General features: G+C 44.1%; 1 protein-coding gene across 1 annotated transcript in view; it reads left to right on the top strand.

Moving 5' to 3' along the window:
- LOC308167901 (inverted formin-2-like) overlaps positions 1-8,991 on the top strand; it is a gene marked incomplete at both ends in the record, with an annotated part of 28,169 nt that extends 19,178 nt beyond the window's left edge. Inside the window, 2 exons of the mRNA XM_080542379.1 lie at positions 5,474-7,549; positions 8,944-8,991. Coding sequence (XP_080398505.1) covers positions 5,474-7,549; positions 8,944-8,991 — 2,124 coding nt within the window. The remainder of the gene's footprint in view (positions 1-5,473; positions 7,550-8,943) is intronic.
- Positions 8,992-13,826: the final 4,835 nt, after the last annotated feature.

The raw sequence follows: 13,826 nt of genomic DNA, 5'->3' as shown, positions 1-13,826 counted from the left end.
GGGTGGCTCCCCTGGTGTTGGATCGGGACATCCCTAGCTAAAATGTTGTCAGCGTTCATGGACCAAATTGGATGTGTCGATCCATGGCGCTTCCAATTTCCTCACGATAAAAAATTCTCGTTTTTTTCACACGTCCACCATTCGTATAGCAGAATTGATTACTTCTTTATAGACAGAACACTACTTCCCTTTGTCAAAAACGTAGAATATTCAACCATAATTGAATCTGACCATGCCCCAGTACTATTGGATCTGTCCTTCCCACTTAACTACTCTGACCGCGCTCCATGGAGACTTGATACCACACTACTAACAGATAAAGAATTCTGCCAAATGATTTCAACTGCCATAGACAATTTCTTGGAAACCAATAGGGACGACACTGTTTCTCCCTCCCTGCTCTGGCAGACCCTTAAAGTAGTAATAAGGGGGGACATTATTGCATACACATCTAGGCTGAACAAAGCTAGGAGGCAAGAACAGGAGCAACTTCTCAGCTCAATGATTGACATAGATCATCAATACTCTGACTCTCCCACCCCGGAGCTTTACAAAAATAAGCTGAATCTCAAAGCCAAATACGAGTTATTAACATCCGATAAGACAGAACGTATGCTGCTGAAATCACGAGGCTTTGTTTATGAGCATGGGGAAAAGGCTGGTAGAATGTTAGCGCATCAATTAAAATGTAAATCCTCTGACCAACAGATTCCACAAATTAAAAGAGAAAATGGGGAGCTTACAACTGACCCCCTCGAAATCAATGAGACTTTTAGGGCATTTTATTCCAAATTGTACACTTCTGAGGCACCCAATGATGATACCAATATGCAACATTTCTTCACAAATTTAAATGCCCCTGCTATCAACCCTGTTCATAAAGCAGAACTTGAACTACCCTTCCAAGACACCGACATTTATAATGCAATCACAGCTATGCAAAGTAGTAAGGCCCCGGGCCCTGATGGATACCCCATCGAATTCTACAAAAAATTCTCAACCAAATTAACTCCGCTCATCTTAGAAATGTTCAATGACTCAATGGATAATGAGGCCCTGCCACAGACGCTAACAGAGGCATTCATAACCCTTTTACCGAAACCAGGGAAAGACAGAACGGAGTGTGGTTCACATCGCCCCATCTCGCTGCTCAACAGCGATGTCAAGATATTAGCTAAAGCACTCGCCCGGCGTCTAGAGTCCGTCACAGACGAGGTGATCTCCCCTGATCAAACTGGCTTCATGCTGGGCCGCCACTCATTCTCTAACATCCGAAACCTTCTAAATGTCGTACATTCTCCTACGTCCGAGGAGGTACCTGAGGTGGTTCTCTCCCTGGATGCGGAGAAGGCTTTTGACAGAGTGGAGTGGGCGTACTTATTTGAATGTCTGAAAGCTTTTGGCTTTGGACCCACTTTTATTGCATGGATCAGACTACTATACTCATCTCCTAAGGCAGGGGTCGGCAATTAGGTTTGGCCTCGGGCCAATTTTTTTTTGAGCCACTAGATGGCGGGCCCGAACATAATCAAAGGCTAATTTAAGTAATTGATTGTTTTAAAATGTGACACGTTCTAATGCTTTGACTTTTCTTTCGACTGTACACATCGCTAGTCAACTAACACAGCTTGTTTTGTGAACCTGCTAACAATGTAAAGTAGTGTTCTAGTTAACTAGGTAGCTGTCCAATCCATTATGTTGCAGTATTTTGGCTTGATTAGCGAGTTTGTGTTGTGATTCTCAACAACGTTGAAACGTAGTTTCACACTTTTCCATATTTTTGAATAATAAATGTGTGGACTGACGATGTAGCGTAGCCTAACTTATTCTAATAATTATGTAACAGTTTCATTCTGATAATTATTCCCCCCTCCTCCCAGACAAGGTCACATTATTATTATTGGATTGGTTGTTTGCGTGCCGGGTGAAGTTAGCCAAACATTTAACCTGCTAGCAAGAGAAACATAATGTCACTCTCCAAAGGTCTAAAGAGGAAAGTTGACGGTGGAAACAGGGCATTTAAAGAGGAATGGACAGCGAACTATACGTTCATCCTACCTGGTTTCATCAATGCAAAGCCGTTGTGAGAGACATTTTCCGTGCTCACAATGTTCCCTTTCTATACGCGAGTCGTCCTTTTCGTCAATGAATGCGATAAAGACGCACGAGAGGAATCGATGGATGCATAAAAACCTTGAGAACTGCCTGTGGATTAAAGTGACGTCAATATCACCAGATATCAAGCAAATACTGACCGATGGGAGATGCTTTTTGTTTGCGCCGATTTTGTTTTCAATGTTTTTCAGAAAATTAAACAGAATTTGCGTTGTTACTGTTCATATGTGTGTTGCAGTCACATATACGTAAACATTACGTTTGAATGGCTTACTGAGCTCGTGTTATTTTGTTCAAACCACACACGGTATGTCGGCTATTTCAGCACCGTGACGCGTTGTCCACCTGCTTATGATTCACTCTGAGGGGTTCAACGTCAGTGCGCTTCGGTGCACCTTGCTGCCTGATTGTCTGTCCCTGTGTCATTCACTCTCAACATGGATAAAAGTACAATAAGCATTATTCAGGTGGAGTTCGATTCTCTATTCGGACATTATAGGCGCTATATGTGGGACTGTCGGTCCGATATTATTATAAAAAAATAAAAAAAATAAAAAATAAAAAGTGGATTCTCAAAATAATCTGCTGGGCCAAATATTATTGGTGACGGGCCAGCAATGGCCCACGGGCCGCCTATTGCCGACCCCTGTCCTAAGGCATCGGTAGTTACGAACGGGAAACGCTCCACATTTTTCTCATTGTCGAGAGGGACACGCCAGGGGTGCCCGCTGAGCCCACTCCTATTCTCATTCGCCATCGAACCTCTGTCTATCATGTTAAAATCTTCTCCAATAATAAATGGAATTTCTAGATGGGGGAAGGAACACAAGGTGGCGCTATATGCCGACGACTTACTGTTGTATGTATCTGAACCGGTGCAATGCATTTCCCATATAGTTCAGATGCTGCATAGATTTGGTAGCTTTTCGGGATACAAGATCAACCTCACTAAGAGCGAATGTTTTCCAGTGAACAACCTAGATCTCGCAATCCCACAATGTGACTTGCCCTTCCATTTGTCTAAATCTGGCTTCAAATATTTGGGAATTAATATTACACGGTCCTTCTCTAAACTACATGAAAAAAACTTCACGCCCCTTGTTAATAAATTAAAAGATGATTTACAGAAATGGAGGTCCATTAATTTATCACTGGCAGGGAAGATCAACTGTATTAAGCATTAAGATGAACGTTCTACCCCGATTCCTCTACCTTTTCCAATGTCTCCCTATATTCCTCCCAAAGTCCTTCTTCTCGTCCATAGATAAGTCCATATCATCTTTCATTTGGGGGGGGTAAAGTCCCTAGAATACAGAAAAGACTTCTACAGCGACATCGGTCCCAGGGCGGACTGGGCCTACCAAATTTGCTTTATTATCACTGGGCTGCCAATATTCAGAAAATCATATACTGGGTCCATTCACCACAGCCGTCTTGGTGCGAAATAGAAAATGAGTCATGTCTTTCAACATCCCTCTCCGCCTTGATTACCTCCAAACTCCCTCTATCTGCCCCACACTACACCTCTAACCCTGTTGTTGTTAATACATTACGAATATGGTCACAATTTCGACGCCACTTTGGTTTAAAAGATTTCTCCAACCTAGCCCCTATCTGCAATAACCACCTTTTTGTCCCCGCCAGAATAGACAATGCTTTCGCCTTATGGAAAAGACTCGGTCTCTCCAAATTTAAAGATCTCTATACTGAGGGCGTCTTCTCGACCTTTAATCACCTCTCTCAAAAATTCAACCTTCCCCGCTCAAGTTATTTTCGATACCTCCAGGTCCGACATTTCATTAAAAGTTTGGATCCAAACTTCCCAAATGCACCACAACCTTCTGCTATAGATGATATCCTCCAAATTCCTCCCAATCTAAAAGGCCTAATATCAAGTATTTACTCTAGCATATCATCCCTCGGAGACACTTCCCTCCACAAAATTAAAGAGAAATGGCAGGAGGAGCTAGGGGACGTAATACCCGATGACTCCTGGACTGAGGCTCTGACGAGAGTTAACGGGAGCACATCATGTGCTAGACTAGGCGTAATCCAATTTAAGGTCTTGCACCGAATTCACCTTTCCAAATCTAGGCTAGCCAGAATCTATCCTGACGTGGATGAGAATTGTAGCAGATGTCATAACGCTCCGGCAACGCTAACACACATGTTTTGGTCATGTCCCTTATTATTTGATTATTGGTCAGCAGTTTTCAGGACCCTCTCACAGGCACTAGATCTGAACCTGCAACCTAACGCCTACTCAGCTATCTTTGGCATAGCGCCAACTGACCAACAGATTATTAACAAGCATAAAGACATTGTGGCATTTGCCACTCTACTTGCTCGACGGAGGATTTTGCTTTGTTGGACATCCCCCAAACCACCGAATTCCTCCTTATGGTTGACTGACCTTATGCTTCACTTGAAACTTGAAAAGATTAAATATACACTTAGGGGGTCCAAAGACCGCTTTTATTTCACCTGGAACCCAATAATATCCTATTTCAACAAACTAAAAACCCTCCCTGACAATGCAAGTGCGCTGGATGCTGAGTGATGACATATGTTGTGAATCTATTTATCAGGATAAACCCCTAGAGATACATCATCTCGTTCTAGAGAGGGACATATTACAATCATAACAGACATGGTATCACAGACCAACACGACCATCTCATCTATCCTCACTTACAAATGAATTGCACTTTATTTCTCTTTATCTCTTTGATTACTTACCTGTACTGTCTTCATTACCTATCACCACTGTTATTATTATTATTATTATTTATTGTTGTTTATTTATATCCTTCGTCCTGGGATGCACCACTTGGGATTTTGTGGGGGGGGGGGGACATGTTTGTGTTTTGTGTAAAAACAAACCAAAACTGAAAAGTATTATTTTTGTATATCTGTAACATCTCAATAAAAAGAAAGTAAAAAAAATATTTAAAAAAATAAAATAGAAACCATTAGACAAGGCGTTTTCAAGGCAAGCTCTTCTGTGTCAGGCAATTTAGAATGTTGAAGTTTTTCCAATTGTCCCATTGTGATGCAATAAGAAACTATTACAACATTTGCAACATTTGACAGTGCTACAAAAACACTGTGTGCATTGGCCATTGAGATAATATAGAGATATTGAGATATTGAAAGTACTGGGATTCATCTTAATTATGTATTTTCCAGTTTTGGATATACTGCCAATGCTGAGGTAGGTGTGGGATGCATTAAATGCTAATCAAATGTTGGTGGAACAACAGTCACAGTCACTTTCTGTAAGATTTCCCAAACATCAATACCTATGTTGTGTGTGCGTGTGCGTGCATATGTGCATGTGTGTTTATGTAACAGGGAGACTGAGGACCTGGACCTGAACATCCAGTGTGAGGCCTTTGAGGATTCCATGGCCGAGGATGCGGAGGAGATGGAGAGGGTGTACGGAGGCATCGACATGAGCAGTCACCAGGAGGTCTTCACCTCCCTCCTCACCAAAGTGAGCAGCTCCCCAGCCTCTGTCCAGCTGCTGTCCATCCTGCAGGCTCTGCTGCTGGTGGCTCCAGGACGGGGAGACGTGTGGCTGACCCTGGAGGCCCTGGCTGTCCGTGCCACTCTGCTGGCCCACGACTCACAAATGGACTCCGCTGAACGTTTGATGGAGCGCCTGCTCTCTTCCAAGAGACAACAGATCTCAGCCAGTCCCAAGACCAAGACCACCAACAGGGCAATCCAGACAGACTTGCTCGGCAGCACAACCAACCAATCAGACATGGCTTCCGTAACTCCCCCTCCTCCCCCTCCTCCCCCTCCACTTCCTGCTGCTACCCCAAACCCTCCTCCTCCCCCACCCCCACCCCTGCCAGGCACCACTTATGGTGCACCCCCACCACCTCCTCCTTTACCTGGGATGCCACCTCCTCCTCCACCACCTCTACCAGGGATGGGGCAGGGAGGTCCACCTCCTCCCCCTCCCCTGCCTGGTATGGGCCCCCCACCTCCCCCTCCCCTGCCTGGTATGGGCCCCCCACCTCCCCCTCCCCTGCCTGGTATGGGCCCCCCTCCCCCACCACCCCCTCCCCCAGGTATTGGAGGAGGTATTATTGTGCCCCAGAACGCTCCTCTCCCCAAGGCCAGCCGCTGTCCCACACTGCGCATGAAGAAGCTCAACTGGCAGAAGCTGCCCTCCAGAGTGGTGTCTGAAAGCCAATCCATGTGGTCGTCAGTGCAGTCTGATTCCCTGGAACCTGACTACTCCAGCATTGAGGAGCTCTTCTGTCTGCCAGTGACTGACTCAAAGGCCAAAAGTACCAACACTACGGTCAAACGAGAGCCCAAAGAGATATCCTTCATTGATGCCAAGAAAAATCTAGATTTGAACATATTCTTGAAGCAGTTCAGATGCTCACATAAAGACTTTGTAGCTATGATCCAAAATGGGGACCGTTCCAAGTTTGACGTCGAGGTGCTGAAACAGATGCAGACGTTACTGCCGGAGAAACATGAGATTGAGAACCTCAAGTCATACCAAGGGGAGATAGAGAAGCTGGCCGGTGTGGATCGGTTCTACCTCGAGCTCCTATCAGTTTCATGCTACACCATGAGGATCGAGTGCATGCTTCTCTGTGAGGAGACCCCTTCTGTGTTAAAGATGCTGCAACCCAAAGCTGAGCTGCTGGACGCAGCCTGTGAGAGTTTGAAGGAGAGCACCCGCCTTCCAAGTTTCTGCAAGCTCATACTTGACATTGGAAACTTCCTCAACTATGGGAGTCACATAGGCAATGCAGATGGCTTCAAGATCAGCACCTTGCTGAAGCTCACAGATACCAAAGCCAACAAGTCCCGTATCACATTGCTCCATCACATCCTGGAGGAGGCGGAGAAAACCCATGCTGACTTGCTGAACCTTCCGGATGATCTAGAGATCTGTGAAAAGGCTGCTAGAATAAATGTGGATTCTATTCAGGCAGAGTCGAGCTCACTGGTCAAACGGTTGAAGGGTTCTGAGAAAAAAGTGTCCTCTTCTTCTCAGGAGGATATCAAGCAGCAGTATCTCACTGCTATGAAGGGGAACCTGGAGGCCTGTGAGAAGCTGCAGGAGCTCTTTGCCTCCATCAAAAAGAAGAAGGAAGAGCTAGCAGAGTATCTGTGTGAGGACACGTCCCGCCTCTCACTAGAGGAGCTGTTCAACACCATCAAGACCTTCAGAGGACTCTTCCTTAAAGCAATCAAGGAAAACCAGACCTGGAGAGAGCAGGCCATCAAGGCAGAGAAGAGGAAGAAACAGCAAGAGGAGGATGACGCCAAGAGACCGAGGGGGGAGAACGGAAAAATAATTCGTAAAGCCCCCCCAGTCCAGGAGGAGGGCTGCATCATGTTGGACCACCTGTTGGCTATGATGAAGGGCAATGCACTAAGGAAGACCACCAGGGCCCAGGCAGACAGGGGCAGCCTGCCCTCTAATGACAAGAAAAGGGATAGCACCCAGCCTGAACATGCCAAGCTTGAGCGATCATCAGCCGTAGATACCCAATATGGCATAGAAGTGGACAAGGTGGCATCAACCATTCAGCAAGGATCGCAGGACAGACTGCCACACACAGGGGAGTCCACATCAGGCCTTCCAACAGGACTCAAACTGGATTAATCAGAGACCATCGCCCCCCTCAATCCTGGATTGGATCCCCTGCTCAAGGAGGGATCTTCAGAGAGAGATGAGGGCATCAGTGGCGGCTCCTGCCAAATCTCTCAGGGGGGGCAATTGTTGCGTTGATGGTTAAGGTGACACGTTCAAGGGTAAATTCACCTAAATCAGCGGGCTTAAATAAATTGACTCTCACAGCCAAAAAATAAATAATAAAAATAAAAAAAAGCTCTTTGGTCTTGCCCATTGTGGAGAGGTTGGGGTCTGATTGATTGAGTGTGTGGAGTGTGTCTTTTATAAAGGTAACGAGTTCAAACTGGTGCAGTTAATACAGGTAATGAGTGGAGAATAGGAGGGCTTCTTAAAGAAAAACTAACAGGTCTGTGAGAGCTGGAATTATTACTGGTTGGTAGGTGATCAAATACTTATTTCATACAATAAAATGCAAATTAATTATTTAAAAGTCATACAATGTGATTTTCTGGATTTTTGTTTTAGATTCCGTCTCTCACAGTTGAAGTGTACCTATGATAAAAATTACAGACCTCTACATTCTTTCTAAGTGGGAAAACCTGCAAAATCAGCAGTGTATCAAATACTTGTTCTCCCCACTGTAGTTACCGAAATAAAACACAGATCAAAAGATTTAATGTACGATTCAAGTAGCCGATGTCCTTGACAACTGGTAAATGTGGTGGAGCAGGATTTAGCTTCTCTGAGGAGTTAAGTAGAGAGAGCAGCCTGTGGCTGTGGAAAGGATTGGGCTTAAATTGAGGATACACTAAAACGTGAAACTGACAAGCGCCAAAAAAGCTCCCCTGCCAGTTCCTGCCAACAGAGACTTGTTGAGACCAGCGTGCAGGGGGTTGGCACGGGTTCACACCGAGGCTGGTTGAGGCAGAAATCGAAGGACGTCGTGTGTTTTTATATTCCTCATTCGATTCCATGCATTACAATAAGCCTGTCCACCGATTTTCTACCTCCATGGTTGGAACCACGAGACTAGACACTACATGGTCATGGATGTGCCTAGGGACACAGCAAGCATGACCAGGGAAAGTTGTCTCCACAGGACCTGAAGCACAAAGCACCAATTCAGTTCAAGAAAAGAGAAAGAGTAGAGAAATGTATGCTTGTTACACAGAAAGTGTTAAAAAATAAAACTGACGTCATAATCTGCCCTCTAGGGCCAGCATCAGGTGCAGATCAAGCGTCAAGGGGGTTACTATCGTTGAACAGAGAATAGTGGCTTTAAGATGGCACAGACAAGGCTCGTCTGAAAGTAAAACATCAAAATATCGAGGGCATTAGTTATAAGTTACCCCTAATGGGCCAGCATCAGGTGCAAATGAAAAGTAACATTATTTTAAAAAAAATATTGACATACGGTCACTGAGTACTGCAGAGTACTATTTTTGTTGCTTTAATAAAGGCTGGCAGTCTTTAATTTAACTGTTGTTGGTGTGGACTATATACTGGGGAGGTATTTGAATGAATGAATGAATGAATGGTCTTTATTGTCATTGCTACAGTACAGGTACCAAACAACGAAATTTAGGAGGGGTGGCTCCCCTGGTGTTAGGAAAAAAAAAATATATATATATATATAATATTCAGGGGTCAAAAAATGTATACAAATATCGGATCGGTATCGGTATCGCCGATACCCGAAGCCCAGGTATCGGTATCGGTAGTGAAAAAGTGGGATCGGGACATCCCTAGCTAAAATGTTGTCAGCGTTCATGGACCAAATTGGATGTGTCGATCCATGGCGCTTCCAATTTCCTCACGATAAAAAATTCTCGTTTTTTTCACACGTCCACCATTCGTATAGCAGAATTGATTACTTCTTTATAGACAGAACACTACTTCCCTTTGTCAAAAACGTAGAATATTCAACCATAATTGAATCTGACCATGCCCCAGTACTATTGGATCTGTCCTTCCCACTTAACTACTCTGACCGCGCTCCATGGAGACTTGATACCACACTACTAACAGATAAAGAATTCTGCCAAATGATTTCAACTGCCATAGACAATTTCTTGGAAACCAATAGGGACGACACTGTTTCTCCCTCCCTGCTCTGGCAGACCCTTAAAGTAGTAATAAGGGGGGACATTATTGCATACACATCTAGGCTGAACAAAGCTAGGAGGCAAGAACAGGAGCAACTTCTCAACTCAATGATTGACATAGATCATCAATACTCTGACTCTCCCACCCCGGAGCTTTACAAAAATAAGCTGAATCTCAAAGCCAAATACGAGTTATTAACATCCGATAAGACAGAACGTATGCTGCTGAAATCACGAGGCTTTGTTTATGAGCATGGGGAAAAGGCTGGTAGAATGTTAGCGCATCAATTAAAATGTAAATCCTCTGACCAACAGATTCCACAAATTAAAAGAGAAAATGGGGAGCTTACAACTGACCCCCTCGAAATCAATGAGACTTTTAGGGCATTTTATTCCAAATTGTACACTTCTGAGGCACCCAATGATGATACCAATATGCAACATTTCTTCACAAATTTAAATGCCCCTGTTATCAACCCTGTTCATAAAGCAGAACTTGAACTACCCTTCCAAGACACCGACATTTATAATGCAATCACAGCTATGCAAAGTAGTAAGGCCCCGGGCCCTGATGGATACCCCATCGAATTCTACAAAAAATTCTCAACCAAATTAACTCCGCTCATCTTAGAAATGTTCAATGACTCAATGGATAATGAGGCCCTGCCACAGACGCTAACAGAGGCATTCATAACCCTTTTACCGAAACCAGGGAAAGACAGAACGGAGTGTGGTTCACATCGCCCCATCTCGCTGCTCAACAGCGATGTCAAGATATTAGCTAAAGCACTCGCCCGGCGTCTAGAGTCCGTCACAGACGAGGTGATCTCCCCTGATCAAACTGGCTTCATGCTGGGCCGCCACTCATTCTCTAACATCCGAAACCTTCTAAATGTCGTACATTCTCCTACGTCCGAGGAGGTACCTGAGGTGGTTCTCTCCCTGGATGCGGAGAAGGCTTTTGACAGAGTGGAGTGGGCGTACTTATTTGAATGTCTGAAAGCTTTTGGCTTTGGACCCACTTTTATTGCATGGATCAGACTACTATACTCATCTCCTAAGGCAGGGGTCGGCAATTAGGTTTGGCCTCGGGCCAATTTTTTTTTGAGCCACTAGATGGCGGGCCCGAACATAATCAAAGGCTAATTTAAGTAATTGATTGTTTTAAAATGTGACACGTTCTAATGCTTTGACTTTTCTTTCGACTGTACACATCGCTAGTCAACTAACACAGCTTGTTTTGTGAACCTGCTAACAATGTAAAGTAGTGTTCTAGTTAACTAGGTAGCTGTCCAATCCATTATGTTGCAGTATTTTGGCTTGATTAGCGAGTTTGTGTTGTGATTCTCAACAACGTTGAAACGTAGTTTCACACTTTTCCATATTTTTGAATAATAAATGTGTGGACTGACGATGTAGCGTAGCCTAACTTATTCTAATAATTATGTAACAGTTTCATTCTGATAATTATTCCCCCCTCCTCCCAGACAAGGTCACATTATTATTATTGGATTGGTTGTTTGCGTGCCGGGTGAAGTTAGCCAAACATTTAACCTGCTAGCAAGAGAAACATAATGTCACTCTCCAAAGGTCTAAAGAGGAAAGTTGACGGTGGAAACAGGGCATTTAAAGAGGAATGGACAGCGAACTATACGTTCATCCTACCTGGTTTCATCAATGCAAAGCCGTTGTGAGAGACATTTTCCGTGCTCACAATGTTCCCTTTCTATACGCGAGTCGTCCTTTTCGTCAATGAATGCGATAAAGACGCACGAGAGGAATCGATGGATGCATAAAAACCTTGAGAACTGCCTGTGGATTAAAGTGACGTCAATATCACCAGATATCAAGCAAATACTGACCGATGGGAGATGCTTTTTGTTTGCGCCGATTTTGTTTTCAATGTTTTTCAGAAAATTAAACAGAATTTGCGTTGTTACTGTTCATATGTGTGTTGCAGTCACATATACGTAAACATTACGTTTGAATGGCTTACTGAGCTCGTGTTATTTTGTTCAAACCACACACGGTATGTCGGCTATTTCAGCACCGTGACGCGTTGTCCACCTGCTTATGATTCACTCTGAGGGGTTCAGCGTCAGTGCGCTTCGGTGCACCTTGCTGCCTGATTGTCTGTCCCTGTGTCATTCACTCTCAACATGGATAAAAGTACAATAAGCATTATTCAGGTGGAGTTCGATTCTCTATTCGGACATTATAGGCGCTATATGTGGGACTGTCGGTCCGATATTATTATAAAAAAATAAAAAAAATAAAAAATAAAAAGTGGATTCTCAAAATAATCTGCTGGGCCAAATATTATTGGTGACGGGCCAGCAATGGCCCACGGGCCGCCTATTGCCGACCCCTGTCCTAAGGCATCGGTAGTTACGAACGGGAAACGCTCCACATTTTTCTCATTGTCGAGAGGGACACGCCAGGGGTGCCCGCTGAGCCCACTCCTATTCTCATTCGCCATCGAACCTCTGTCTATCATGTTAAAATCTTCTCCAATAATAAATGGAATTTCTAGATGGGGGAAGGAACACAAGGTGGCGCTATATGCCGACGACTTACTGTTGTATGTATCTGAACCGGTGCAATGCATTTCCCATATAGTTCAGATGCTGCATAGATTTGGTAGCTTTTCGGGATACAAGATCAACCTCACTAAGAGCGAATGTTTTCCAGTGAACAACCTAGATCTCGCAATCCCACAATGTGACTTGCCCTTCCATTTGTCTAAATCTGGCTTCAAATATTTGGGAATTAATATTACACGGTCCTTCTCTAAACTACATGAAAAAAACTTCACGCCCCTTGTTAATAAATTAAAAGATGATTTACAGAAATGGAGGTCCATTAATTTATCACTGGCAGGGAAGATCAACTGTATTAAGCATTAAGATGAACGTTCTACCCCGATTCCTCTACCTTTTCCAATGTCTCCCTATATTCCTCCCAAAGTCCTTCTTCTCGTCCATAGATAAGTCCATATCATCTTTCATTTGGGGGGGGTAAAGTCCCTAGAATACAGAAAAGACTTCTACAGCGACATCGGTCCCAGGGCGGACTGGGCCTACCAAATTTGCTTTATTATCACTGGGCTGCCAATATTCAGAAAATCATATACTGGGTCCATTCACCACAGCCGTCTTGGTGCGAAATAGAAAATGAGTCATGTCTTTCAACATCCCTCTCCGCCTTGATTACCTCCAAACTCCCTCTATCTGCCCCACACTACACCTCTAACCCTGTTGTTGTTAATACATTACGAATATGGTCACAATTTCGACGCCACTTTGGTTTAAAAGATTTCTCCAACCTAGCCCCTATCTGCAATAACCACCTTTTTGTCCCCGCCAGAATAGACAATGCTTTCGCCTTATGGAAAAGACTCGGTCTCTCCAAATTTAAAGATCTCTATACTGAGGGCGTCTTCTCGACCTTTAATCACCTCTCTCAAAAATTCAACCTTCCCCGCTCAAGTTATTTTCGATACCTCCAGGTCCGACATTTCATTAAAAGTTTGGATCCAAACTTCCCAAATGCACCACAACCTTCTGCTATAGATGATATCCTCCAAATTCCTCCCAATCTAAAAGGCCTAATATCAAGTATTTACTCTAGCATATCATCCCTCGGAGACACTTCCCTCCACAAAATTAAAGAGAAATGGCAGGAGGAGCTAGGGGACGTAATACCCGATGACTCCTGGACTGAGGCTCTGACGAGAGTTAACGGGAGCACATCATGTGCTAGACTAGGCGTAATCCAATTTAAGGTCTTGCACCGAATTCACCTTTCCAAATCTAGGCTAGCCAGAATCTATCCTGACGTGGATGAGAATTGTAGCAGATGTCATAACGCTCCGGCAACGCTAACACACATGTTTTGGTCATGTCCCTTATTATTTGATTATTGGTCAGCAGTTTTCAGGACCCTCTCACAGGCACTAGATCTGAACCTGCAACCTAACGCCTACTCAGCTA

This window comes from Nansenia antarctica (assembly GCF_963989245.1).
Source record: "Nansenia antarctica genome assembly, chromosome: 11".
Taxonomy (NCBI): domain Eukaryota; kingdom Metazoa; phylum Chordata; class Actinopteri; order Argentiniformes; family Microstomatidae; genus Nansenia; species Nansenia antarctica.
Note: the sequence above shows the minus strand (reverse complement) of the source record. Positions and strands in the feature narration are given on the sequence as shown.